Genomic DNA, 22,948 nt, shown 5'->3' with positions numbered 1-22,948 from the left:
AGTTTGTTAGTAAGATGTACACATGAAACCAATGCAAAATGTATGGGACAGTGTTTTGAAAAAGACACTCTGGTGGTGAGTTCATGAGGTTTTAGTTTAGTTAAGTGCAGTGGGGGGGAGAAAAAAACAGTGTTACCTTTCGTAAAGCTTGCACGAAGAGGCCTCTCCATTTGTGACTGTTCTCGTCACTTGAAAAGTCGTATATCTGCTGGGGCTGCATTGCTGTAGCGGCTCCTGGCGTTGCCGTGATCCGGTCTGAACTGTCAGCATCGGCCCCCGGATAGATAGATAGATAGAAAGTCCTTGTGGGTGGGTCAGTCCAGGGCAGGCACGGTACGGTGTTTGTGTGTGTGGAGGGGAGTAGGGGGAAAAAGTCAAAACTGTCTGGCTTGCAAATGTGAAAATAACACTAAACTAAAAAGGCCGAGTCTGGTTAAACCGGGAAAAATAAGCTAGAAAAAGAAAACAAGCACATGTAAGCTATAAAGTTAACTCGCTAGCTTGGTGGCTAACGAGCTAACTGCTGCTGCTGCTGCTCCTGTAAACACGGCTAACGAGCTAACTGCTAATAACAATGTTGCTAAGTGTTATACTTTTAAAAAAAGATTATAACAGCAGGCACATTAAGTTCAGTTTAAAGTCACGACATGAGAGCTCGGCTTGTCGCCAGCTAACTACAAGCTACAAGTTACGTTTTTGGTTATTCTTTTTCTTGTCTAGTCTGAACACCTGTAACGTTAGCCGAGGCTAGGCTAGGCTAGCGTTAGCCGAGCGGCTAACTGGTGCTACAGGCTACAGGCTGCTGCTGCTGCTGCTGCTCCTGCTGCTGCTGCTGCTGCTGCTGCTGTGGCACACGACCCGTCGTTCAGCTCCAAACAAGGCACACTTTCTCCTACTACTTCACATTTAGTCATCATCTTCCGCCGATCGGGCGCTAAATCCAAAGTAAATCCCCCCGAAAACGGCGGCGAGCGGTCCGGGGCATGATGATGATGTGGGAGCGGAGCAGCAGAGGAGCGAGTCGAGAGGAGGAGGTGTTTTTTTTTTTTTTTTTGGTTTGTGTGTGAAGTCGCAAGATGTTTCGTACCAACTCCGCTGCCTGCCTGCCTGTCTGTCTGTCTCTCTGTCTGTCTGCTGCCGCTCTCTCTCTCCCTCTCTCTCTCTGCGCCGCGTCTGTCCGCTGTCAGGCACGCATGCTGCGTAATTTCACATTTTATTGGACAGAGGGGAAAAAAACAAAAAAACAAGGCTGGACTTTCTCTATTCATTTCAATAAAGAGACCCACAGTGCAAACATGATATTTATAGTTCCTGAAATACAGATATAGATCATCTAAAGATCAACCTTTTTACTCATCCACATGTGAGCATTGTTTAAAATAGCCCCAACCGAGTATTGAGTGGATATAAATGGACATACTTTTCAGAAGACCAACATATTAAAAATGCTTTATTTTTAAAATGTCCTTTTGTAATATTAATTTTTTTTGAGATACTGAACTTTAGATCTTCCTTAAATGTAAACCACAATCATAACAATTAAAAGCAATTAAGTAAATAAAGACAAAAAATTTTCATTCTGTGTGTTATGGATCTGTATTAGTTTCTTTTCTTTTTTAAAATTACTGACTTAAATTAACTCTTCCATGATATTCTAATGTATTGATATCCACTTGCTCATATTTCTTTATTTCAAACACATAGTCCTTATGACATATAAGAAAATTAAAAGACAGACAAAGAATGGGAGGAAGTACATTGTACAGTAGGCTACCATAAGTTACCATTGCCATTAAAAATACATACCATATAAATATACACAAACCATACATATAAATGAAGCACATGAGACAACATTTACTTAAAAAGGGTCAAGATAACATGCCAGTACAAACATTATCACAAACTTATCACATTTTGTAAAAGAAAAACAGGCCACAATTTCTTAGAGAAAGACACTTTATTTATTTTTTAAAGCGGTCCACAGGCATAGACAGTGCAAACATTAATGAGAACTGTTTTGACAATAGCCTCTAATTTAGTTATACTGTATTTATTCCAGCATAGGAGCTCAGTGTTTGTTGCTGTGTTTCTGCCTCCTTGTGGACACATTGTAAAAGTGCGTAAAATTCACTTCTGCAAAAATAAAAAATCTCCAGCAACTTCTTTAGTATAAAGAACAGCTCAGCTCAACAAAGTTGTCTTGTTTTCTGTTTATTTTCTTGACATTTGCACAAAAATCCCCATTTATATTTACAAAAAGTACCATAGATTACTGCATCCTGTATTTCAAAATCATATGGCACAAACATTTGTATGTTTTGCTATCTAAAAATATGTATATATGGTAAAAATGATTAACATTCATTTGTCAATTAACTGACCGACATGACAGTATGGGAGACCAATTTCATTGGGACATTTTTAGCAACATGTGAAACATCTGAGGCCACAACAAAGAACAGACAGTAGCAGAATAATGAGATCACCCCCAGAAATACATTAAAAAATATAGAAAAAAGCACCAAGTGTTCTCTATTTGCTTTGATGTAAATACGAAATAAACCTTTAATATTTAGCCTTTATATAATCTCAAGATCCTTTAAATATCAAAATTATTTTGGAGGACAGACCCGCTAAATGAAGAAAGGACAATTGTGCGTTCTGTAGCTGTAATTGTGCGTTACATGAAGAATTTCTTTCCAAAAATTAGATTAACCATGAAAGCATGATGCCCAACATCCCATTTGAGTTATTGTTAAAATTAGGGATTACTTAAAAAACTAGAATTAGACTGATTTGTGATTGTATGCCTCCACCAACCAGCCAAGAAATGCAGTAACGTTTTTTTTTTTTTTTTTTTTTTTTTTTTTCTTTCTTAATTGCATTTATTTCATTATTTATTTATGTTTTCTATTATTATATTTATTTGTTGCCTTTTTTTTTTTTTGTATACTTGTTTCTGTTCTGTTATTGTTGTCCTTTTTGTTTGTGTGTTTGTTTGTTTTTGGTTCTTTTTTCTCTCATCTGTCGTCTAGGACCCTTCCTGTTGATATGTGGGGGGGGGGGGGGCAGGTGGGGAGGGAGGCGGGAAGGGGCGGTTTAAATATGCTTTGGAAAAAAAAAAAAACTGTACACATGTTTGAATGGGTGAATAAAAAAAAAAAAGATTTACTGTTAAAAATCAAAAAAAAAAAAAAAAAAAAAAAAAAAAAAAAGAAGAAATGCAGTAACAATCTCCCCCTCCTTAGTGCTAAATTTGAGAGCGGGATGGACGGACAAACAACCCAAACACATCATCAACATAATCCTGGCTGTCACTGGTGCAGGGACTAAAATACAGTTTATTTGATTGGCCTGCTTCAAAACTCTTCATCAGTCGACTAGACATTTGTCAAATAACAAACTACCTGCAGCTGCAGACTCAAGTGGCTGAGAAAAAAACACACCACAACCAAAAGTAAAATAAAAACTTCCACACAAACTCTACAAAAAACACTCATTTAAAATGAGCAATGCCGAAAAAAAAGTTACGTTCACATTGAAAACAAAACATGTTTGTGTGTTTCTACAGTTTATCCCTGTTTATAGTTTCAACCTGATGATGTACTTTGTTTTAGACAAATGTGATGCTTGGCTTGACTGGATTTTATTTTGAAATGTGGTGGCGTAAACATATAACCAGACCTGAAACAGCACTACTTCAGTAAAAATAGTCTTGTTAGTGTAATGAAGTCCAACATGTGCCACCTCTCTCCTCCGGTATTAAGGCTCGACCTGTAACGAAAATGTTGTTTATGATGCTGAGGAGGTTGTGACAGCCTGACGCAGCATTGCTCAAATTTCACCTGGTCACCTCGAGCTGAAGTTTTTGGCGTTTGCCGTTCTCTCTCTACAGCGAGAAGCGGTTCTCCACCTCGTCTGCGATCATCTCGGCGATGGCGAGGGAGGATGTTGCTGCCGGCGACGGAGCGTTACGCACGTGGAGCACCCGACTGCCCACGTCTCCAACCCCGCCGTCGAAAACAAAGTCGTCCACGAGGTTTCCGTCCCGGTCGAGGGCTTGAGCTCGAACTCCTGCAGGACCTCTGCAGAGGAAAACAAGCAGGGTTAAAGAAGCACCACTGTGACGTTTACATAAAACCAAATGTTTGAAACAGAGAAGATGTGTCTCTGTATTTATGTTATAAAAATCGTGTCTCTGTTCTACCTGAGCACGTCACTCAGTGAGAGTTCAGGGATGTACTTCTGCAGGATTTTAACCTGTGCACCGATGAAAACTCCCCTGTACATCTCTCCAAGTCCGTACGTTATGTTCCTCAACACCAGTTTCTGAAGGCCCCTGCAGCAGAAACAGAGAGAGGTGAAACATTCAGAATGAATCACCGACATCTACTACACCAGATCATTTCAGACCACGTTGAACTAGATGTTCTGAATCTACCTGAATGAAAGTGCATCCACAAAGTCTCTGGCGTTGAAGTCGTACAGCTTGTAACCCTCCCTCTTGAAGGCGAGAACTGCGTTAGGACCGAGCCAGACACTTCCATCCATGCGAGGAGTGAAGTGAACCCCGAGGAAGGGGAAACGAGGGTCAGGAACCTGGAGGAACATTTGATTAAAAAATAAAAATGAAGCAGCAGCAGTGATGTATATTCGGCAGGAGGAAGTCCACTTATATTTTGAACAAGTTTATAAAAAACATGAAGGCAAATCAAAAGTCCTGAAACTACAATTATCATTTAACTCAGGATAACTGATATTTAATCCTTCAGGTTAAATGATCTTTACTTAGATCCACCACAACGTCACAGGTTTAGATTTGATCAACTCTTTCGTGAACTTTCAGGATTTTTAGTGGTCATATTTTCAACATAAATCACAAAGCAGGGCTGAAAATATCTAGACTGGACTCAAACTCATTTTCACTCAAATTATTTTCAGCTGTCAGGGAGCTGCTTTTAGATCAGAATACACAAAGAGAAACACAAGGAAATCAAACCTTTTTAAATGGCACCACATGGGTGCAACTAAGCCTTTTGTGTTTTTGATACCCAACACTTAACACCCAACCAAATGATTAATGTGGATTAAACAGCTGAAAAGAAAAACCCTGTGTCTCTTACAGGGTAGATGTTTCCTTTGACCAGGTAGTGCTTCTCTGGCTTCAGCACCAGATAATCTCCTCTGAACGGGACGATCCGCGGCTCCCGGCTGCATCCAGATATCTGCGACAGGCGGTCTGAGTACAGGCCTCCGCAGGTCAGGACGTAACGACACCGCACCTCGTTGCCCTGACAAAACAACACAATGCTAAGAATGCACAGAGCAGAGCACAATAGACCAAACACTGTGATCACTTTTATTTATAAGCTATTTTACCTTTGTGTCTCGGACTGCGATTGGATACTTCATCCCTGCAAATAGAATAATTTTTATAAAAAGCATTAATATAAACTGAAACAAATCTTTTTAATCACAACAGTGTTGACACGTTAATACCTTCAGTGCTCCCAGCTGGACTCTCCTTCACCATGGAGATGTCATTGACCTCATATTCGGTTACCACGGTGCCGCCCGCCTCCTCAAAGTCGGTGCCATACCTGAGAGCCACCATCCTCCAGTCCACGATGCCGGTGTAGGGTGAATCCAAGGCCATTATACCCTGAAAAGATGGTTCACTGTTGTAAAAACGGCTTCACCCACCACAATCTGCTCTGCTGTGTGAATGCAAACCGGTCTCTTACTCTGCAGTACGGCTCTCGCTCTCTGATCCCTTTGGCGTCCACGATGCTGAGGTCGCGCACGTTGTTCTGCAGCCCGCGCTCGTACAGAGCCTTCAGTCTGGGTATCTCCTCCTGCTCCACGGCCACGATGAGCTGCAGGAGAAGCACAGACACAGCGATCAATACTGAGACAGACACAAGGCAAAGATCCACATCTTATTTAGAGCACCTCTGCAGGACTGGGTGTCAAATCTCAATATCTGTGATGTGTGTGTCCTTGCTCAGATTTTGTTTCGTCTTTTTTTAATCATTCCCTGGTTTAAATTTGAAGCCAATAATTTAGATAATAATTCGGGACCTTGTTGCAGGTCAAACCCCCAACTCCTCACCTGACGCTCCCCACCTTGCCTCCTCTCTTTGTCCTTTTATTCCCCATCTTTCTCTAGATGGTCAACTTTCACATAAGGAGGGCAAAAAGTGTGCACATCCAAAGAAGGCTATGTGCAGGATTAAAAAGTGCAAACTTACAAAAAAAGGAAAAGACCCACTGTGCAGATTTCTTTTCCTTTTTTTTTTGCAACTTTCACACAAGGCAAATAAATAAATAAATAACTCTAAAAGGTTATTTATAAGTTGTAAGAATCTGTAAACTGGTTCTAATTTGTTAGATTTGTTTTGTCATAAAAAAAACATGTTATTTATTGATCTGTTGACAAATTGACAAACTTATTACGACTAAACATGTGAGTTTTTATTTCTCCTTGTATGTGGTAATGTGATGCACAGCTGCTCCAAATAATCCTGAGTCAGCTGCTGAGCACCTTGAGTGAATCATCCAAGGTAAACATGCTGCGTTGTTGTGTCTTATCTGCTTAAAAACACACGGGCGGCAGACCTTTCCACATTTCTTGTAAGGGAGTCCTTTCTTCTCGCAGTACTCGTAGGCTAAAGTGGCTCCTCGCACACACAGACGGGCCTTCAACGAGCCCGGCGTGTAGTAGATCCCACTGTGAATGACTCCACTGTTGTGCCCACTCTGGTGCGCAGCTGGTGACAGAGGAGAAGACAGAGAAATTAAAGAACAAAAAGAAGAAAGAACATTTTCTCTTTTAAATATCAACACTAATACAGACTAATGGAATAAATATAGCTAGTTAGTATGATTATTTGTTTTGGTGCAGAGAGTGAGAGGACAGGGCGCCACTGTCATGTTTATAAAGTAAATATGAAACTGCAAACAGCAGACATTCTCCAGGGTTATCGCTTCAAAGGGCAAAAACCAAATGTCAACCGTATGGTGCAACCAAATGACACTCATGACATATTACATAACTTTTTTTTAATTGTATGTATGCTTTCCAAAAAATAATACAATGAGAACATAATGTGTTATGAGTGTTTTGGGTTCTGTATGTCAGCCTACTGGTTTTAAAATGAAACAACGACCTATGCTGGTAAATCGTTGATGTTCAAGTTTGAGCAGTGCTGGTTTCTACAATAACAGGATTATAATTCCCTCACTGTTCACCCAATATCTTTAAATAAAAAGATTATACAAGGCAGATCCAGTGAGCTGCAGTACAGAGCCAACACAACACTCTGTAATTTCGCCAAGACACATGTGACACATAAAAAAAAATATTTCGCTCTTCAGAACTTGTTTCCTTATTCTACAAAAACCACAATAACAACATCTGTTAATACTCCACCCACAGAGCTCTTTTTCCTTCTCCAGTAGGATGAAGCTGAGGGACGGGTGTCGCAGGATGAGCTCTCTGACCGTGGCCAGGCCCACGATGCCGGCACCCACCACGGCAACGTCATAGGTGCTGAGACAGACAGACAGACAGACAGGGTTAGGACAGGAGGTGAGGTTCAGGACTGTTCAAATTTGAGATGGCTACTGATAAACAAGAGCAGAATATTTAGGTCAGTGGGTTCAATGTCCAACTGTATCATGACTGAATGAGCAACCGTTAGACCTTTGAGACAGACACAAACAGACAACATGCAGCTCTGCCATGTGTTTATCCTGACAAGTTAAAAAACGTTCACAATCCTGCAGTAATTACCACATACTATGATCTAGTGGGGGGGGGGGGGAGTAAGTTTCTGTGCATTCAACTCCTCTGCAATCCACAGCTTGTTTTTATGTAATAAAGCATTTACTGTAAGCACAGTTACAAGACGACAGTTTAAAATTCAGCTCTCTCACGCAACCATAAGATATTTGGACCAGAAAACATCTTGCTTTAATTTTGGCAAATGAGAAGCAGGCTGAGTGGAGCACAGCTCAAGGCACAGTGGAGGCAATAAAACCTGATGGAGAAAAACATGCTTAGAAACTCACAGCCCATAATATCCACAACTTAAGGTTCATGAGCACAAAGCTTAAATGTTCCATACCCTCACTTTGCTTGAGGTGCTTTTCTGTAATTTGCTTTTTAAACAACTGGAGCCACTGAGAACAGGACCGCCACAACATGCAAAGACATGTACATCTCTCCTTCTTAAAGGTGAAGATAATTTTAGTTGGCAACTTCTACTGTGATGAAAGCAGGCTCTGATCTCCTGCTGGTATCACTTGAGACACTTCAGTTATTACCCATTCATTACAAACCTATGGGTTTAAGTTACAACGTACTTTTCACAGTTTGTTTAAAGAAGGGTGGAGAGGGGAGTTGTATGGAGATGTAGATTATATGGATGCAGACTTGCTTTCATGCAAATCTACTGACTGACAGACATGTTGTTCTGCAGGTAAAACTGAAATCTGACATTATACAGTATAATAGCAGAGGAGGCACAATTGCAGACAGATGTTTTGTGGAACAAAATGTGGTGGGAGTTGCAAGTGCATATCGGGTTATGCAGAGAGAGGCGATGTTGTGCAATCTAATTCTTAGTGGTAAAGGGTGTCCTTGGTAATTAAAAGTTGTTTATTCAAGTTTCAAGCAAGTATCCGCTTGTCTGCTCCTTCTTTTTAAAAAAAATCCTGCCAATAACTTATATTAAAACACTCTGTTCTCACCTGTGGATCTACCCGCCTCCCTGTCAGTCTTACCTGTGCAGCTGTCTGTTTGTTATGTCCTTTAGCTGTTTCGGCAACGCTGCCCCCACAGCCTTCACCGACGCACCGCTCAGTATCCGCAACATCTTCAGTGTTTTTTTTATAAAACCTTCTCAGAGTCGCTTCTTCATTTTAAACTACTCGGCAGGGCTCCCTGAGTTGTCTGAGTGGTGTTGTGTCCTCCTCCTCCTGTTCCTGTTCCTGCTGCTGCTGCTGCTGCTGGACGAGCCGGTGCTAGCTGCTAAGCCCCTCTACCCCGAAGCCACGCCCCCTGCGTCGTGACGCACGTACGTAGCCACGTTCCAGCCAATGGGATCGAAGGAGCGTCCTGCGTCATCATAAGGTCGAAGGTTTCAGCGATGGACGCCTCCCAAATGTAAACAGTCCGGGCTGTTGGAGGACAGGTGAGTTTTTTTTAAAACCTGTTTCAACTGTGTCGCATTTTGCTTATCAAATTTTTATTTTCGATTACTTACTAATTATTTGTTTTAATTAGTTTTGCAGCTCAGCGATATGAGGCTTTTATCGAAGGCGGTGCAGTGTGCGGTGAGACAGAGGGAGTCGAGCCGCAGACACTTCTGGGGTTGGCTCAATGCAGTTTTCAACAAGTGAGACTTCATTAATTAACCTACACATTAACATTAACAACAGACGTACACATACCGGTACTCAGCGGCCACTTTATTTGGTAGAGTTTCATAATATAATGTAACAAAGCTTACTCCTAAGATGTGTGTAATTTCTGCTTCTGTCACACAGGTATTAATTCAATAATATAGTTTGTATTTAAGCATTTATGCAGCTACCCATTTGGTTTTAGTAACTGTAATTGGTGAACAACAAGCATATGATGATACAGTATGTAGGCTACTGGTATTTCAACCAAATAAATAAACAGTATAATCAGGTTAAATGTCTGACCTGATGGGCAGATTGCCATATGGACTTGCCCTCTTTGCTCTTCTTTTCATTCATCCCTTGCAGCAACAGCTAAATGTTTTGCGTCACGTTACGTTGTGTCATCATTCATGCAGTAAATGTTTGTTGATCTTCGTTCAGGGTGGACTATGAGAGGATCAAAGCTATTGGTCCAGACCGAGCTGCTGCAGAGTGGCTGCTGAGATGTGGAGCTAAAGTGAGGTTTCAAGGTTTCGATCGCTGGCATCACGACTACAACGCACTGCCAACTGGGCCTCTGGGCAGATACAAGATCCAGGCGATTGACGCTACTGATTCCTGCATCATGTACAGAGGGTTTGACCACCTGGGTCAGTGTTACAGTGTGACGAATATTATGTTTCTGTCCTTGTGTAAATTAGAGGGATCGTCAAAGTCACTTGAACTGATGGAAATCTCAAGGAGAATCCATCCAATACTGTCAACAGATCACACAGTGTTGGATTTTGCAGAGCCTTACTGAGCCTTATTAGAAGTTGAGTTGAATCAAAGGTTAAAACCATGTTCAGAAAGTGTGAATTTTGCATTGACTGTGTTAATGTGAGCTTGAGCTTGACCTCGGCCACTGAGCTGAAAGCGATTCCCCTCTGTGTTAATAAGAAAGGAAAGGTGAGGGTGAAAGTGCACCTCTCTTAAGTCTGATCTGATGCTCCAAAAGTGACGCAAGTGACCAGGATGTTTTACACCAGATTACTGCACTCTGACCTTGTTGGCTGCACCGCTCCAAACTGTGTGTTTTTCAGAGCCAGAGTCCACGTGCTTCTGTTTTTTTTTTTTTTGCAGTAAAGCTCTTCTTTGCTTGTGTGTATTTAATCAGTTGAACATGTGCTGATGTTGTTTTTGTGTTATTTTCCTCAATATTTCAGATGGTTTGAAACACTTGGAGGAAATCAAGTTCAACAAGAGCATGTACATTGAGGACACGTGTCTGGAGAGACTGAGCTCAATAGAGAATCTGCAGGAGAGTATGTACATGATGGAGGTGGTGTCGTGTGGAAACGTGACTGATAAGGGAATCATTGCTCTGCACAAACTCAAGTGAGTGTGCTTATTTATAAAGTGTGTTTAAATCAATTCTTTTGTTAGAGAGATTTAACGATTCACCCATTTTAAAATGTTTTTACTAATAATATTCATGCAGTAATTAGGTTTTAATACCACACAGGAATCTGGAGTATCTGTTTCTCAGTGATCTGCCGGGAATCAAAGACAAACAGACGACAGCTGACAGACTACAGACGGCACTTCCACGCCTGGATTTGGCGATGGACCTCCTGGACTGACGGCTTCCTGCTATTTACAGCTTGGTGTAACATATGGGATCTTGTAAAGGTTTTCAGAGTAAAAGAGTCAAACTTGTAGGAGGAAAAAAATGAAGCATGCATTGGCTTTGAAGTGAATTTACGCACATGTTCATCATGTTTCAGTTTTTCTTCAAGGAAACAGTGTGGCGCTGGGTTCAGGGTTAATAGGATTTATTTAAATTAATGTTTTATTTCTAAGCTTGTGTGGTCGAATGTTTAAAAAAAAAAGGTTCCAGCAAAGAGAAAAGATAAAGCACTTTATATTGTTGACACCATATTTTTGATAGTATGAACTATTCTTTGCTTTATTATATCGTCAACATTCAAGGTATTAAAAGTGACTCCATATGTGGGGACAGAGAGACTGAATGAGAGTAAATCCAGAGGAATCAAGGATTCAAAAGTCTTTTAAATCATTTCTCTTTAGATTAATTTGGCATGTGTACAATATCTGAGGACAGACAGATGGCTGAGAACATCCTTAGCACCAGAGTTCAAGAGATAACATCGAGTACATTGTGGTATTGTCACTGCAAAATGTGAGTCAAGGTGGGTTAAGGGAATGTTCACAACTGTGTTCACAACTGTGTTCACAACTGTGTTCACTCCTGACGTCAATAAATATTTTCAGAGATGCTCATGAGTCGTTTATCCGTGACAGAAAACAAGTCTGTGTCCTACTTTATAATTTACTCGAGACAAATCAGCTCAACAACATAAAACTCACTACAAAAACATGTCACTCAAACAGAGTCCATCGTTATATATATATAGTATATATATATATATATGTATAAAAAAATACATTTGGCAAAGGCAGTTTTACCTTCAGTCTACTCAGCGACTACAAGCAGAGCAGCACGTCGCTCCTCGTCTGTGCACAGCTACACAAAAACACACAAATTAGCTTGAAACGTACAGTAGGCAACATACATAAACCAACACGTCCCAGTCGATATGTTGGGGAATAGTGCATAGACTGACATCAGCATCAAGACACATCCGACCCGACCCGACACCTCACGTGGCAAACAAACTTTTTTTTTTCCTTTTTTTTTTTGTTAAAATAGTTGGATCCTCTTAAATGTTTTAATAAGAAAGAACCGAGGTGCTTCCGGGGTCGGCTTTCGCTTCCTGAGGTTGTTCAGAAAACGTTGATGCTCGATGGTGTTTGTGGTCAAAGTCAAGGTCAGTGGTCAGTGGTCCGGTGTGTTTAGATGTTCGGGAGGTGATAGTTGAACTTGCGCAGGTTGTTGTAGTACTTTTTATTGTCCAGTGCTGGGAAGATGCTGCTGCCGGTCAGCTGTGGCAAATACTGGACGGAGACAAAAATACACAAAGTTATTATTATTATTATATATAATGTTAACATTTCAGGGACAATTATGATCGAAAAGCATTTTACTAGGTGACATAGAGGACGGGTCAACTCCTTGTGAAGATGCTTACGCCAGAACCAGAACTAATACCTGTGTCTTTAAACCTGTACTCCAGCTATTGCTCTTGTTTTTGAAAGTTCAATAGAAATTTAAATAATAAAAAGAAAGTTATTTTACTAAAACAACCTCAGCACTGATCGCCTCTCCTACAGTATACGTTTTTAGTATGCCCAGTGCAAATACTGAGAATATAATAATAATAAATAATTATCAAAAACATACAAGTGTACAATACGCCAGACTCTGCTGTTCGTATATTAGTTGCATTTCACTCTTTCATTATCTAAAATATTTTTGGAAAATATCCTGTCCACCTGCATGTGTCTCAAATCCTCAACAAAGACAACATTTACATAAAGAAGTGCTGCAGTTTCACCTGACTCAAAGATTTTTCATTGAGTCCTTTAACCTCTCCTGTTCTACCTTTATTTTATACCTTATACCTTTTTTTTTATAAAGATAATCTGTTGATAAAATAAGACAGGATGGAGAATTTTCCTTTAACCTGACACTTAGACAGTTTACCTGTGTGAATACAATCTCAATCCCAACATTGTCTGCAGATTGTACAGATGATATGTGGTTGATCCCTGACTAACAGCAGCAGCTCAGCTTCAAAAGAATCGTAAAAAGGGCTGCTCACCCCAGGGGGAAGGTGTTTGCGAGGTAAACGCGCCCTCTTGTTGCTGCAGCGCTCCTTCTCTCGGGACAGGCTCTTTTCTCGCAGGCTGTCGAAGTACGGATGCTGGAGGAGCTGCTCACAGGTCAGCCGCTCCGACGGGTCCATCCTCAGACAGCCCTACAGGAGACGGGAGAGACAGAGAGGGTCAGGGCTGGGTCCGTCTGTTTCCCCATGAGGTCTAGTTTTTTCTTTCTTTCATCACATCTTTACCTTCATGAGACTCAGAGCTTGATGCGACAGGTTTGGATACTTCTGCTCCAAAGGTTCCTACAGTAACAACATGACAAATGAGATTTCATGTTAATTAATGTGACTTCACAGAACATGTTTGGTACATTTCACTATCTTTTTTTAATGAACTGTGTGTGTGTCTCACAGTGGTGTAGTAGTGATACGCAGGTATAAGCAGTACTGTATACCCACTTAAAATGCATTAATATGTCAGTATACCTACTACAACAAAACTATCTAACTATAGTCTATGACAGGGGTGTCAAACGTGCGGTGTGAAAGTTACATAGAAGACAGAAGAGGCATAATGTTGTGAAATTGCCCATATCTTCTCAAGAAATTTCAAGTTGTTCATAATATCTTTAGTAAAATGATAGCTTATTTAATGTAAAACATCTTAAAAATGTACTTTTTTGCACTAAAACAAAGGGAAAGGTTTATAGTTCTTAATGTTTATAGGTTATTATGCTGTTATTTTACTGGTCCGGCCCATCAAATTCAGAGATCAAATGTGTATGTGGCCCCTGAACTAAATTGAGTTTTACATCCCTGGTTTATGTGATACAGGTATATGAACAGTGTATCCACTACAACAAATTAGACTACACCACTGGTGTCTCACCATCTCCGGTGGCTCGGGGATGGAGACTCCACTGAAGAACTGGTTGTTGCTGAAAACCTGCTGATGTCGAGGGATCAGGTCTCCTGCAGGCGACAAATCAACACAACACTGAGTCGATTAGTGCGAGTTATTGTTGTTTCAGCCTGAACTCAAAGCCAAAATTATTCCTGGAAACGTATTTGTTTTGGGATAAGAATAAGAAGCTTTGCGTTATGATTTCATTTCATCCAGTCCTGGCAAACATCTCAGAATTTCTAATCCTCCAAAGGCGAAAAGTGTTTTTCCTGCTTTAATTCTCATTTACTGTAATTATGAAAACATGAATAAAAACACATGAGCTCTATAACATACATTGTCATAGATTTACCCTTTTTTTTTTATTGTTTATCTATTTACTTTTTGGAGTGGTTTTCTGTTCTGAGTGTTTCTATATGTCTATGTTCTGTTCAGAAAAAAGCTTGAAGTTTAGTTTAAAAAAACAAAACACATGAGCTCAAACATCCAGAGTACAAAATCTCTCATCTTCAAAACAAATATCCTGATAAAGTTATGCATAAATAAAGTGAAGCTAAATGCTGACACTTACCCAGAGTCTTTCTGATCAGGTAGAGTTGGTCCATGTCCGACTTCCCGGGCCACAGCGGGACCCCTGACATCAGCTCAGCGAACACGCAGCCGATCGCCCACACGTCCACCGGAGGGCCGTACTGCGTGTCCCCCACCAGCAGCTCAGGGGCCCGGTACCAGCGCGTGGCCACGTAGTCTGTGTAGTAGTCGCAGGGGCCAGCTGGTCGCCACGGGACAGAAACACAGGAGGCGTGAGGGATTTATAAGAAGCAGCTTGTTTTACTAACCTATATGTTATAGAAATACACTGAGCAGCCACAGCATTAGAACTGGTGAGTGGTTTTTAATTTGGTGTGTATTTGTATAGTTCATTCAGTAGGTGATTAGACTTCAAACTTGATTTGTAGTTTCAGTTGTTCTCCATGGCACTGTTTTAATGTTGTGGCTGATCAGACTGAGACTTTTCTAACCAGAAAAACAACTAACTCTTTTTTGGGGATTTGAAAGTTAAATTCATTGGTGATTCTGATTATTTGCTGCTTTTTCTTTCAGTTTTGCAGCTGCATCTGAGTAGGGATTTGGCCTTTTTTTTTTTAGACATATCAGTGTGTGGGTTGGTCAGTAAAAAAACAATGCTAACACTTTTTTTGCCTTCAAAATTTGCAAACTGTCTGGGTTCAATTTAGAGACAATGTTCATGCATTGGTTAACCCACTAAAGAAAAATAATGTTTGTTACGTTCATTCTTTTTTTTTATCTCATTTCTATAGGTTTGCTCTTCCATACAACACTGTGGGACTGATGAGTGCCTGTGAAAACAAAGTCTGTAATTCATGAAAGGCTTTTGTCATTTTTCTAATTATTTCTATCAATTTCATTTAGATTTTCCAAGAGGTTACTGTGGTGCTGCTCTGAGGCTATTTTGAATAATATAATAAAAGTTATTTATTGGTAAACAGTAAAATGTTGAGCCTCCAATACATACAGTATTTGTTTCAAGATTTTTAACCATATTTGAGGTATCACTGCAAAAAAAAAGTGTATTTATGCAAGTATGAGTAGGCTAATGTCTGATTATTTACTGTCTTATATGCTTATATGTGCTTATAGCTGAGAACTTCAAACTTTATTTATTTTATTTTATTTTACTTTTATTTGCTCTTGCTTTTAACTCTGTTTTCAGTGTTTTGTTTGTTTTTATTCTGTCTTATATTATGCTTCTTCTTTTTTTATGTTTTGTCTTTATGTAAAGCACATTGAGTTGCCTTGGTATGAAATGCGCTATATAAATAAAGATGCCTTGCCTTGCCTTGCCTATATTGGCATTGGCCCCCAAAATCCCATCTTACACTGAAGCAAAGATACAACAAAGACACCACAACCTTGAACATGACATGTAAGAACAGCTGTGTCCACCAGGTGGCGACAATCATCAAACGTTTTGGTTATTGTAAAAAAAAAAAAAACTCACTGAGGATCCGGGCGAAGCCAAAGTCGCAGAGTTTGATGACCTGGTGTTTGGTGATGAGGATGTTCTCAGGCTTCACGTCTCTGTGGATGCACTGCAGAGACACACACACACACATTTAGTTATGAAAACAGGGAAACAGGAAAACAGGAAAGCTCAGTGATGCTCAGACGACTGTGGTGCAGAGATGTGGATTGTGTGTGAAGAGGACTGTGTGTGTGTGTGAAAGAGTAAAAAGAAAAGAGAGGGAGCTTTCTGGGTTTCATGCCACCCTGTTAACGGGGCCCTCGTAGCGTCTGTTGTGTCTAGGTGATACATTAACTGTCGTCGGCCAAGGGGAAGGAATTCTTGTTAAAAAAAAAGAGTCATAAAGCAGAAGGTTCAGTGGGAGCAGGAGGAGGGAGGAGACCCGAGGAATTCAAAAACAAGTCGAGGAGGAGGACTGACTGACAGAGGGACAGATCACTTACGTTCTGTTTGTGGCAGAAATTGACGGCCTGAAGCGTCTGCCAGGTTATACTCCTCACAAGATGCTCTGGGACTCTGGGAGACAAAACAGAAAACAATATGACTTTGTGTCGTAACACTTTGTATCACTGAGAACCTGTGAACATGCTGAGCAAGTTGAGGAAATGAAATAATTTTTGGATAAATCACAATTGCACTTGGTCACATTTTACCTAAGTGCAAAAAAACTAAACAAATTCACCTCATTTGTAAAATGAATTCACAGTAAGTGTACACAACATTTGTAATATTTGAACAACCCTCATCACTGTCCCGTATGATTTCTATTTGTCTAATAACGACAAATCCCTTATTTGTGCAGATGATGTTTTAAAACTACTCGCCTGATCTGTTTAACAGGTTTTAAAACAAACTTAGACTTTCGAGAGACAAAAAAAAGTAATTCAATGATCTTTAAAGGACTAAAACAGTCACTTCAATCGAGTTTAAAGTTTGATTTTTGCAAAGAATCTACTCACTCTATATTTCAACCACTTTTTAATGGTTTTCCTCAACAGATTAATAACTGAAGCTTTGACTGACTGCTATAGATCAATGAGAATGAAACTGATAAATCAACAGATGAACTCAATTTTGTACGTAATGTCTTTATATCACAGTCGACATCTTAAATGTGCTGAACACGCGTATTTTTCTTATAAAAATGCTTTAAAAAATACAATTCCTTTAGTCAAACTGCATCAGTGATTAAAATGTTGGCTAGAGAAAGTTAATCTAGTTATTGCAATTATTGACACCATGCACCATGTTTATAGGCATTTTGACACTTTTAAATGACAGGAAAACTACAGCTACCTGCAGGTTTTAGTCGAGTAAAAGAGAGTGCACATATCTCTAAACAGATGAATCTAATAACAGAAGAACAGACAGATGACAGATGGGAGGTAAATATATATTTCATTTTCTGTCTGTCTGTCTCTATAGCTTTCCTCTGTTTCTCCCTCGGACATCGGTGAACCGTCCTGCCGTTCGTTTCCTTTGTGAACCCAGATGCTCAACAACTGAGGCTTTGTTGGTTCAGGGACCATCATCTATCAGTGTTGCCGTGGAAATGGCTAAATCGAGCCTTGTGACTGGCAATTAATAACAATCTCCTCCCCTCTCTCTCTCTCTCTCTCCACACTTTGTTCTGGACGCTCTACGTGCAGGGGGCTACAGGCCCAAAGGACCAAAGGAGGAGGAGGAGGAGGAGGAGGAGGAGGAGGGGTTCACACCAGACAGCGAAAACACTGCGAGTAAAATGTGGCCGAGCCTAAAGAGTCCCCGACAGCTCCTCGACCAAAGCAAAGCATTCTGGGAGGGCAGCATCACTGTAAACATTCCACAGCGAGCGGGTCAGCGTCCCCCGGAGACGAGGCTTGTGCCCATCAGAGCGGGACAAAGCCCCGTGTACAGTGAGCTACGTATGTAATGTGCAGATAATAGAAAGCACACAGCAGTTTGTTTAATGAAAAGCAGCCGAACTCGAGATTTATGAGTTTCTCCGTGAATCTCAGTACAGTGTGTTCCTGTGTGTGTCCCCTCTGCATCACTCTGTCCTCAGCTCGACGTGTTTGCTTTTCATTGTTTTACTAATATGAGACGTCACACACACACACACAGGCTGAGGGACATGTATATGGGTCAATGACGTGATGCAACCTAATGTCAAGTGGTGTAACTGGTATTTTTATATAAGAATCTGACTATAAATGTAATTCACTTTTGCAATGCAACACTATGTTTCTTCAGATTTTGAAGAATTTGTCATACGTTATTAGAAAAAAGTGGTGGTTTTAGAATATGTCCTGCTCAGTGTTGCCAAAATGCATTAAAAGTTAAATATAGAAACACAGCAAAAAGATCTATTTCAATTTAATATTTTCAGAGTACACTTAAATCCAGTGTCGGTGAATCAATATGTAATATTTATCATTCATTCATTCAGTCTTACTTTTGTTAAAAAATGGTGCAAATGTAATTTCAAATGACATAAAACCAACATGAATGCAAAATGTACATTTTAACAAATCTGATGTTTTCAAAACAATTTAAAACAATTTTTTAAAGGATATTTTTGAATTGCTCATCTTACCAACCCTTATTTGTCACTGACTGACCCATATATATATACAGTATATATACAAACTGATGAAAACCATAAGATATAACAGAAAGCTTCAGAACAGCTACTAAATGGGCCAAATTATGACATGAGTCCTTTTCTGACCAACCTGAGTGTGTTAACTTAGTTTCTAATGCTAAATGTTGGTATATTTGTGTGTTTTATCTTTTTTATGTGATTAAATTGAAAGTCAAACACTGAATTATAGATCATCTCTTTTCACCTACATTAAACTATTTGAGCTGCTGAGAGACAGTAAAGCTGCAGCTAGAGAGGACAGGGACAGAGCTGAGTCCTGTTTGGACATGCCGTCAGAAATCTGAGCTCTGACTCAGTTCATCACAACTGGACTTTAGGAGAAGTAAAAAAAAAAAACAGACTGAGTGACTCTCACCCTCTGGGATGTCGGTCCAGCTCGTTCAGGACCGTGTGGTCACAGTACTCGAACACGAGGTGAAGCTTCCGCTTGCGTCGAAAAACCTCGATCAGATTCACCAGGTTGGCGTGTTTCAGTTGCTGCATGGACACAAAAAACACAGAAAACCGACATTAGAAAAGGAAAAACACATCTTTTTTGTTAAGAATCCTACACATACTGAAGTGAACACTATTATAGCAACTATTTCAGCAAACACAGTAAATCCAGCTGTCACACAGTGAACGCTACAGTCGCTGGTTTGCTCTTATTAAACAGACTAAACTGTTAACAGCTGGTAATAAACATGCTGTTGCCCCTGACAACCTGTCCCCATCCCGTCCTATTTATGAGCTCCTGGTGTCCAGAAGGCCACGGACACTCCCACCCACTGCATGACTAATTAAACCACCAACAATTGTACCAGTGCATCTTTGATTATTATTAGTACGCAGCATTAAAAAAAAAAGAAAGAAAGAAAAAGGAAACAAGAGAAAGTAGCTTTGAGCATCAGGGAGAAAAACTTGACAGATGAAGCAGCTGAAAGCAAAAGATAGAAACAGCGATGACGTTCAAGTTTGCAGATTTCTTTTTAATTTCCTGTCATTAAATTGAATCTCGCAGAGATTTCACATTTTAATGAAGATGCCTGAGTCTCAGCCCCGACACTGCAGGGATTTTCCTTCATTTAACTGCAGCCCCTTAAACCTCTGTTAAATGAGAGTTTCTCTGTGCACCGGCTACAAAAACGCTTCCCCATTGCAGAATTTATTGCACGGTGTCTCCCTCCTGCTGCCCTGCACCACAAAGAGGAGGCTGTATATTTCACAGCACTAATAGTCCAGTAATTTTAGGCCAAAAAAGGGGTCAACGTTAAACAAATTGCAACAGAAGCAAACTCAACTGATTTTGTATCCTCAACATGTCCTGAGTGAGGGAAAAAAAGCCCCAAAGAATCCCATTAGGGGAAAGTTTCGAAAAACACCCAAACATATCCCATTTATACGCATATAAAAAAAAATTTCACGTGTATAGGGTAAAAATTTTAACCTTTAGATATCTCCATGAAAATTACTGAGTTGATTACATACATTAAGACAAACAAAAAATGTATTACAAGTTTTTTGAAATTATTTGTTAACATGAGCAAATTTGCATAAATGTGTATACATTTGCATAAATTGCACCGTTTTGACGGCACATGTGAAGTTGCTGTGGTGGTACCGGCATGAAAATTGGAATGAGTTGACTCCATCGGTCAACCGACAAGTTGACCACTTTAAATTTCAAGATGACTGCAATTTTTCAAGACAGCCACAACCTTAGTAGAGCAGGTATGACATGCTCCGTCTCGATTAATGCTCATGGGCCTAAATTGGTTCCATTCCTTTTTTAACTGTAATATCATATTACAGTTAAAAAATGTCTTGTTCAATCTTGTTAACATAATATATGTTAACAAGATTGAACAAGACATTTTCACCAGCTCTACTCAATGTTTAGATCAGGTGTTGTATGTATGCAAATTAGCCATACGTAATTGGATTATGCACTGTTGGCTCATGTCATACCTGCTCTACTAAGGATGTGGCTGTCTTGAAAAATTGCAGTCATCTTGAAATTTAAAGTGGTCAACTTGTCGGTTGACCAATGGAGTCAACTCATTCCAATTTTCATGCCGGTACCACTACAGCAACTTCATATATACATGTGCCGTCAAAACGGTGCAATTTATGCAAATTTATACACATTTATGCAAATTTGCTCATGTTAACAAAGAATTTCAAAAAACTTGTCATACATTTTTTGTTTGTCTTAATGTAAGTAATCAACTCAGTAATTTTCATGGAGATATCTAAAGGTTAAAAATTTGACCCTATACACGTGAAATTTTTTTTTATATGCGTATAAATGGGATATGTTTGGGTGTTTTTCGAAACTTTCCCCTAATGGGATTCTTCGGGGCTTTTTTTCCCTCACTCAGGACATGTTGAGGATACAAAATAAGTTGAGTTTGCTTCTGTTGCAATTTGTTTAACCTTTTCTCATAAAATGACTGGACTATAAAGACAGCATGAAGAAAATCAAGATGCATGTGATAATTTTGACTTTTTCCACCCTAAATAAGTCAAATTTAGATTTTTTTTTCTGTCATATGTGTGACAAACAATCAGAGATGTTTGATATCTTGACTGGTTTGCATTCAAGATCAAATGTGACTGATATTATAGGAGTAAAAACAGAGGATAATAACTGTGCATGTGTGTGTCATCACCTTCAGCATCCGGATCTCCCTCAGTGCGATCTTTTTGATGATGGGATCGTCCTCGGTCTCCACAAACTTCTTGATGGCGACGATCTGCCCCGTGTCTTTGTTTCTGCACTTGAAGACGACGCCGTAGGAGCCCTCTCCGATCTTTCCAATCTTCTCGTACTTCTCCATACTCTCGGCTCTCATCCGAGGGGTTAGAAAAAAGCAAAACAACAAAAACAAAACACACTTTTCCCAGAAGGCTCAGCGAGGCAGCAGCGTCTCTGCAGCCTGTCACAGAGGAGAGAGAGAGAGGAGAAACAGGAGGGGTCACAACAGAGGTGAGAGACAGAGGGAGGGGGTTGGTCTGACCACCTGTTGCTTTTATGAGGAGTTCACTGAGTTAAAAGTGGAATAAATTCACACGTAGGATCAAAAATGAACGAGAAGCAGGTGATATGAAGGTTGAGTCTTCTCAGAAAAAACACACAATGATACATTTATAATACACACAACTGATAAAGTTTTGTTTTGGTGCCAATTTTGCACAGAAGTGTTGTGCACAATCATCTGAATATACTGAAAAATTTAAATACCTGCACCTGAGCTCAGATTGGATGTAACTTTCTGGGATGTGAGGCGTCTAAGTGTGGAGATAACCTCTGAAACTGCCTCTAAAAGACCGATTTAACAGCCTCAACAACAGGGAACAGTACACCTGTCTCTCTCCACGGTCCAGTTGCGTAACGAAAACATTTGCAATGCAAAGTATATTGGGTCATTTCCCTGAGGGGAATACAGAGCGAAAACAAATAACACAGTGTGAGCAGCCAGGGGAATGAAATCAAAGTGCTGCACTTATAAACAGACCAAATATAAGACAAAAATCTCAATAAAATGTCTGAAAGGAGCTAAATCAGCAGCTCAGGTTATGTGTTTATAAGTGATGCTGAGGGATGAAAATATAATAAGGATCATCCTAAAGTCTGAGCAAAGTTGTCCCATGTAACCAGCTGGTCGTGAAGTAAACACATTTATATTTTCATGAGGAATATCTAATTTAAAAAAAAAAAGATTAAAACATCTCCTGTTTGAGTTTTAAATAAATATTCAAACTCACCTTCAGAGTAAAATGCTGCAGGTGTTTCTCAGGCAGAGACGGAAGCGTCTGTTGTTCCTCTCACAGCGACCAGTGAGGTGGATGAGCCCTGCTCTTCTGTCCCTGCTGCTCCACGGGTGTCCTGCTTTAAAGAGAAGACTGCAGCCTGACATCCGGTCCTGCCTTTCAAAATAAAACACAGTCAGTCAGTCAGTCAGTCAGTCAGTCAGTTGTTCATCAATTCTTTTAGCAGAGCCACAAAACCCTCAACACAGGAACTCAATGAATAAATATAGTGAATACACTTTGAAGCATGTAGTGTTCAACTACAAAATTAAAATACCCTGTGTAGATCATGGCAATGTTTAATTTTAATGTCTGGATCTTCATGGTAATACATTTATTCAGTATGGTATTAATGATTGACCAGTCATACAAAAAGAAAAGAAAAGAAAAGAAAATCCCTTTTTCATCCTACAGTGGGA

The 22,948-nt window shown here is 39.9% G+C and overlaps 4 protein-coding genes across 5 annotated transcripts in view; 1 reads left to right on the top strand and 3 right to left on the bottom strand.

Annotated features, from left to right (window-relative positions):
- sos2 (son of sevenless homolog 2) overlaps positions 1-1,104 on the bottom strand; it is a 41,758-nt gene extending 40,654 nt beyond the window's left edge. The window contains exon 1 of the mRNA XM_083998272.1: positions 137-1,104. Coding sequence (XP_083854398.1) covers positions 137-220 — 84 coding nt within the window. The 5' untranslated portion in view covers positions 221-1,104. The remainder of the gene's footprint in view (positions 1-136) is intronic.
- Positions 1,105-3,625: 2,521 nt separating this feature from the next.
- On the bottom strand, positions 3,626-9,019 carry l2hgdh (L-2-hydroxyglutarate dehydrogenase). 2 transcript variants are annotated; one of them, XM_083998160.1, is made up of 11 exons: positions 8,791-9,019; positions 7,440-7,555; positions 6,622-6,773; positions 5,748-5,879; positions 5,503-5,665; positions 5,383-5,417; positions 5,127-5,294; positions 4,445-4,602; positions 4,211-4,342; positions 3,857-4,088; positions 3,626-3,777 (listed from the first exon to the last, which is right to left on the bottom strand). In XM_083998160.1, the coding sequence occupies exons 1-10, from the start codon at positions 8,880-8,882 to the stop codon at positions 3,893-3,895; spliced, it is 1,344 nt and encodes a 447-aa protein (XP_083854286.1). In that variant the 5' UTR covers positions 8,883-9,019; the 3' UTR covers positions 3,626-3,777; positions 3,857-3,892. The 2 variants fall into 2 exon arrangements, with proteins under 2 accessions (XP_083854286.1, XP_083854285.1); XM_083998159.1 differs by having other exon boundaries at positions 3,626-4,088.
- Positions 9,020-9,145: 126 nt separating this feature from the next.
- Positions 9,146-11,603, top strand: dmac2l (distal membrane arm assembly component 2 like). Its single transcript, XM_083997519.1, has 5 exons — positions 9,146-9,200; positions 9,293-9,404; positions 9,856-10,064; positions 10,620-10,791; positions 10,919-11,603. The coding sequence occupies exons 2-5, from the start codon at positions 9,310-9,312 to the stop codon at positions 11,034-11,036; spliced, it is 594 nt and encodes a 197-aa protein (XP_083853645.1). The 5' UTR covers positions 9,146-9,200; positions 9,293-9,309; the 3' UTR covers positions 11,037-11,603.
- Positions 11,604-11,801: 198 nt separating this feature from the next.
- Positions 11,802-22,538, bottom strand: cdkl1 (cyclin dependent kinase like 1 (CDC2 related kinase)). Its single transcript, XM_083997518.1, has 10 exons — positions 22,485-22,538; positions 21,389-21,655; positions 19,093-19,214; positions 16,537-16,609; positions 16,070-16,160; positions 14,618-14,818; positions 14,032-14,114; positions 13,389-13,445; positions 13,140-13,295; positions 11,802-12,372 (listed from the first exon to the last, which is right to left on the bottom strand). Exons 2-10 carry the CDS (start codon positions 21,569-21,571, stop codon positions 12,271-12,273), a joined length of 1,068 nt encoding a protein of 355 aa, XP_083853644.1. The 5' UTR covers positions 21,572-21,655; positions 22,485-22,538; the 3' UTR covers positions 11,802-12,270.
- Positions 22,539-22,948: the final 410 nt, after the last annotated feature.

This window comes from Trachurus trachurus (assembly GCF_905171665.1).
Source record: "Trachurus trachurus genome assembly, chromosome: 22".
In the NCBI taxonomy this organism is placed as follows: Eukaryota; Metazoa; Chordata; class Actinopteri; order Carangiformes; family Carangidae; genus Trachurus; species Trachurus trachurus.
The sequence above is the reverse complement of the archived record's forward strand: the minus strand, read 5'-3'. Positions and strand labels throughout refer to the sequence as shown.